This window comes from Limulus polyphemus, unplaced genomic scaffold (genome assembly GCF_000517525.1).
Source record: "Limulus polyphemus unplaced genomic scaffold, Limulus_polyphemus-2.1.2 Scaffold52, whole genome shotgun sequence".
In the NCBI taxonomy this organism is placed as follows: Eukaryota; Metazoa; Arthropoda; class Merostomata; order Xiphosura; family Limulidae; genus Limulus; species Limulus polyphemus.
In genome coordinates this window covers 47,178-53,546 of record NW_013665662.1, presented here as the reverse complement: position 1 = coordinate 53,546, position 6,369 = coordinate 47,178, and the positions used below count along the sequence as shown (strand labels likewise).

Below are 6,369 nucleotides of genomic sequence, written 5' to 3'. Positions count from 1 at the left end.
CTTAGTGGAGTGCGTTGGCAACATAAATTTTGCGAAATACGTCGAAATATTGGAGGAAGGATAAGAACACAACGTTGTTCCAGGAAGGTGGAGCACCGTGTCACACTGCTAGAAACACCCAAAAGTGGCAGGAAGAAAATGGTATCGAGAAGTTGCTCTGGCCGAACCCATCTCCTGACATGAACCCCATCGAAAACCTCTGGGCCATACTCGACCGGCAAGTCAAGAAACAACAAAAAAAACCAACTTCGAAGAGCGATCTACTCCAAGTTTTGAAGCAAAAGTGGGCGAAAATCGAGATGATTCTCACGATGCCCCAAAGGATCAACGAACTACACGAAGCGAAAGGAAGATCTACTAGATATTAATTAGATTCTAAATATATCAATTCAGGTGAATATGACTGACAAATTTCATTTTTTCAGAAAAGGTGGTGTCTATTTACTTGTGAACACGCTGTATATATCTTACGTAATGACTATACATTTTTATGTATTTTCAAGCTGGGCTATTAAAAGCAGTAGAATATCAGGGCAGTCATGTATTGCAATTGAAAATAGTATTAATTTATTCCAGTACAGTGGACCTTTTGGAGGTGGTGAGTAAAGTTGAGATAAGATGCAAAGTTAATCTTTCCTCAACTAAAATAAAATTCCACGAGCCACTTGAAACTGGTGGCCGATAGATAGGCAAATAAATTATATAATACTAGTGTTTTTACTAATAGGCAAAACGAGTCACAAATTGTACTTGACGGACTTGAGGCTATGTGTAGAATCTCAGAAACAATGTATGCTAAAACTCAACATCTACTAACTTCTAACAATGAAATTTAGCTGTGGTCGTAAGTGATGTGTAAAGTCATTTACACATACACAAAAAATGGAAAAAAACATATTTACGATTTTCTCATCACTACTGGTAAAAAATACGATAACTCGATTACTAATTAAAATTAAGTAGTTAACACTTAATAATCCCAAAAATAATCACGATTCATCAAAATCTTTGAATTTAAGTGAAGTTGTGCAAAGTAACATTGCAATAATAACAAATGAATATAAACAGGAAATACGATTAGAATACTCATATGACTTTTAAACTGCACTTACTAATTTTTAACAGAAGGGTTTAAAAACATTGTTTCCTAGATGTCAATATGTTTTCCATAAAGAGCTGAAGTCAATAATAACTAATAATCGTGACGTAATCTTCCAACTGTCGTTTATTAATTATAATAAACATATTGTCAACACAGGCGAAACTTAAGATATTGTTAAAATAAAAAGTTAGATCTAGGAGAACAATTCATTACTGGCAGTATGGCTGTATTAATTATCTTAAACATTTGAAAAACTAGTCTATTACATGGTGATTCTCAAGAAATCCTTTAACCAGCTCAGATTCTTAAATAACGTGATGAAACAATTACTATACTTTTTAACAGAAGTAGGAAAATATGACCTTATTAAAATGAAAAAGATTTCTACTCTGACCGAGAGAGGATAACTAAATAAAAATATATTTAACTCTTGCGAAGAAACGAGGATAATGAATAGAATTATTTAAATTTAACCAGGACAAGAGGATATGCAAAGAAAAAATCTTAAATTCCAACTGGAGCACGAGAATAAGCAAATAGAAAGATTTAGAACTGATCACGACACGACGATAATTAAACATAAAGATTTAGATCTGACCATGACACGACGATACTTAAACAAAGATTTAGATCTGATCACAACACGACGATAATTAAACAGAAAAATGTAGATCTGATGACGACACGACGATAATAAGATAGAAATACTTTGATCTGACTATGACTCGACAATAAGTAATGAAGATATTTTGATACAACTGGAAAAAGAGGATAAGTAAGGAAAAAATGTTTCTACTCTGACCGAGACGCGAATATAAGTAAATAAAAAGATTTAGATCTGACTATGAGACGAAGATAATCAAGAAAAAAAAGGCTTTACCTCTGACCGAGACACAAGGATGTTTATCACTTTGTCATCATTCGTTGTTGTACCTTGTAAGCATCCTCGAAGTTCTTTAGCAAAGTGTTGCGATGGGTCTTCGACAAGTTTTGCTAAAAAAGTGATGTAATTACCAGTTAGTTGGCTACATTTCAAATATTGAACAAATTGTCGTATTTTGCGTAAGAAAACTTTCAGTTTGTGGGTCTTTATTTTTTCCTTTTTTTGTTCTTGTTCGGGTTCAGGAATATGTGTAAATTCTCGTAGTATATATTTAGTAGGAGTAGTTATTAAAACAATATTTATAATAATATTGTTACATTATGAAACACACTATAGTTTTATATTACGAGATGTTTTAAGGAATCATATAACTCTTCCCTTTTCGTCAAATATCATAGAATAGATTGGTTTGTTTTTTTTAATTTCGCGCATATCTATTAGAGGGCTATCTGCGCTAGCCGTTCCTAATTTGGAAGTGATTGACCTGAAGGAAGGCAGCTAGCTAGTCAACGCAACCCATTGCCAACTCTTGGGTTACTCTTTACCAACGAATAGTGAGAAGGGCCGTCACATTATAACGCCCCTACGACCAAAAGAGTGAACATGTTCGTTGACGGGATTCGAGCAAGTGACCTACAGATTGCGAGTCAAGTGCCTTACCACCAGGTCACTCATAGAATATAAACAAAAGATAAGTCAACATTTCTATCGTTCTGTTATGATGTATGCTTGACAACTGTCATAACATTTACTTAGAAGTGTTGTATGTTGTAGAGAAGTTTTACACATTTCCCACATATACATATATTCCATAAAGGGTTAACGACCAACTAGAGAATACACAGAATTACCTGTGGTCTTTGAGGAAAGATTTGATGGTCAAATGAGGCTAAGTAGCTAGCCTGTCCAAATTGTTAATCATAGGGTTAATGGTTTGCGTCTCATTGATGAAAACCGTGTTCTGAACATTGGAGCAGGGGGTGTGTTATAAGAGTAATGATCAAATCCCAACATTCGATCAGGCAAGAGTACCAGAATAATTGGCGATGGGCACTGTTGACTAGCTACTTTCCTCCTATCAGTTAACAATTAAGGATGGCTATGCATAAATAACTTTGTGGCAAATTTTGAAACGAAGAGAAACTGATTACAACTAAGTCACACTTTCGGTCCATGTGGTACTGAGTGATCCCGGTTTCTTTCTCTGACTTCTTAAGATCTACTAAAAACGTAAGGGCTTTTTGATCACATTTTCTGATGAAACAATCCTGTGTTTAAGACAAAAATGATTCAGATGTTGTTTGGGGAAGTTTTTCGTTATCCGTGTTAAACGAAAGCTAATATCCCACTATTAGGAATAGTAAAGTGATAAAAGAAAGACAATGATACGTTCTGTGATATCATTTAAGACACTGATTATATCTAATAAAAACATGTCATTTATACCTTTTTATTTCCTTTAAAATTCGCCCCCCCACAGTGGCTCAACGGTATGTTTATGGACTTACAACGCTAGAAACCGGGTTTCGATACCCGTGGTGGGTAGCACAGATAGCCCATTGTGTAGCTTTGTGCTTAACTACAAACAAAAATTTAAAATTCACATCAGAACTTGATTATGTAAATTCTGCTCATTTGTCCAGTAACTAATTATATGATGTGGTAACTATCAAGCTTTCAGTCTTTTAAATTGTTTTGAGTCTGTATAGGTTGAAATTGTGATAAAACATACATGCTTTTACGAGACACAAATATACTGTGAAACTTATTCCTATCTGTGCCTTTTGTAGAATCTCTGTGGATAAACTCAGAAGAATGTTTAGTGTAAAATTTCCTAGTTCTTAATTCCTTAAAAGCTAACATACTTATATACGTCTATATGGTAATCTAATTTTGAAGAGGTAGTTAACAAAGTTTTATTGACTTTCTTAAATAACTTCTGCTGTTATGGAGAGCGCTGGTCAAGAAATCAACGCTTGCTACTAAGTAGTTTGTTACTTAGTTACGTAACCACCACTTACCACTATGTAGCTTGTTACCCACTCAAGTAACTACCGCCTGTCTTTAAGTAGTTTGTCACTTAGTTAAGTAACCACCACCTACCACTATGTAGCTTGTTACCCACTCAAGTAACTACCACTTGTCTCTAAGTAGTTTGTCACTTAGTTAAGTAACCACCACCTACCACTATGTAGCTTGTCACCCACTCAAGTAACTACCACCTGTCTCTAAGTAGTTTGTCACTTAGTTAAGTAACCACCACCTACCACCATGTAGCTTGTCACCAACCATTTTCACGTTCTCTGTCAGTTATGGTTTTCTTAAATTCTAAGAAAATACAAGAACTTTAAGACAATGACTCTAAAGAAGAGAGTAAAGCCTATATCTACTCATTATAAAGTATAACTATATTTCTGTACTTAAATAGAAACCACTGTCTCAGATTTTCCATCCATGATTACTTGAGCTTAATTTCCAACAAACTCTACAACAAATTGCTCCAGTCAGGAAAGGTGATATAGTTTAAAGTCTATTAAGTTCAAAGTTGTACAATGGGTTATTTATACTATGCTCATCAAAATGGATTAAACCCTAGATTTTAGTATAATAAGTCCTTAAGCTTACTGCTGAGCCACTGAGGGTCAAATGGTACAGTAAAACGAGATTCAGGGAGTCATTTCTGCTCACATTCCAATAATAAATACTTCAATATTTTTCATTATGACGTGGCACTAAGTCTTGACATTAATTTTGTCCTGATCGTGGCCTAGTGATTAGCCTATCAGACTTGGAATCCAAAGGTCATACTTTCAGCTGTGGTGGTGTTTTAACAGTGATAGTCAATCATGCTATTAATTTATGAATAGCAGGTTCAGGTGGCAGGTGTTACAAATTGGCTGCCTTCTCTCTGGTCCACAGTTCAAAATTAGGGACGGATATACCTGAATCATAGAGAACCTCTGACCTGGCCGTTTTACTCACTCGTACATTAACAAACAATCATTAATTTTAGTAGTAAGAGTTTGTAAGAGATTGGGCAATCCATTTTGTGTGTGTAACAATATCAGCACGATTATAAGTTTTCCAAAAGTTGTCTAGGTTGTTTAGCACAACGTTAAGACATGTAAATCCATATTCACTTTTTATTATCATCATAATTTTCACGAAAGTTTATATATTACATGTTTGCTATTAATAGTGTAAATTTCTGTTTATATATTTAACAACGGTTGGCATTCCTTATAACTACGGTCAGCCATTTCAGAATTTTGTGCTCCAGAACTTTCTGGCTCATATTATGCAGCCTATAATCGGCTCAGCTGCATATTAACTTTCGTCATTAAAATATTAAGATTGGAAACGTGATGAATTAAAACATTAAGACAGTTATAAACAGAGTTTATTGATAAACTCCAAATGATCGGTTACAGCGAAACTTTATGCATGTTTATAGGTTTTGATTAAAACTGTTGTCAGACACAAAACGTTACTAAGAACAATGATGTTGCTAGACAGGTTGTGCGCTAAGATCGATGGACTCTTTAGTCTGAAAATTTACTTTTTGAATCAGCCATTGAATTCTATCTCTTGAAAATAAACCTACTGATCCGATATCTAAAGCTATTTAACTGCCTATTTTGAAGAGTTATTTTTAATTGACAGGAAATGGTTGTTTAACTCTATTTTGTTCTAAGTTTTTTTAAAAGTCGTGACCAGTGTTCTAAGTGTATTATATATATATACATAATTCGATAAATATTTAGGTATTCGTACAATTAAAGAAAACCTTGAAGTAATTGAAAATGTTTAATTCAACACGATTTTTATGTGATTAAAATTTAACCACACCAATTTATTATAAGGGAATTTAACCACATCAATTTATTACAAGCTTACATAACATTTTTATTAAGGGCTGATTTCCAACCCTCTGTAATCGTTAAATGTATATCATTTTATACCTCACTTGCAGTACTATAATTTCAACTTCTAACTGCAGTATTATACACTAAAAACAGATATTGAGCTGAGCTTTAGTTGAAGCATTACTGGATTTGATTGGTGCTTATTTATTCTTGTGATGGATCACTGTAAATTAGTTTGAAGTAATTTAATAGCATCTATCCACAGCTTAACGAAGTTTTTAAATAAATATTTATCATAAACCAACATCTTTGACTGTATGTCTCGTTTTGATAGTTCTGTATCCTGTAATACTTAGAGTCAATTTTAGTTCAAATTCAGACTAATTGAGCTTACACAGTTACAGTAGGTTACATGGGTCAAAATTAAATGTTAAAAATGGTTTGAAATCAAGTTAACTGAATCCTTCTTTCATTAATTATATAATCCTTGAGTATCTATGCTAAAGCTGCAACTCCTC

The 6,369-nt window shown here is 33.7% G+C and overlaps 1 protein-coding gene across 2 annotated transcripts in view; it reads right to left on the bottom strand.

Moving 5' to 3' along the window:
* LOC111086795 (annexin A13-like) overlaps positions 1-6,369 on the bottom strand; it is a 56,972-nt gene that overhangs the window by 10,593 nt on the left and 40,010 nt on the right. For both annotated transcript variants that reach the window (XM_022391099.1, XM_022391104.1), the window contains exon 9: positions 1,983-2,095. In XM_022391099.1, coding sequence (XP_022246807.1) covers positions 1,983-2,095 — 113 coding nt within the window. The remainder of the gene's footprint in view (positions 1-1,982; positions 2,096-6,369) is intronic.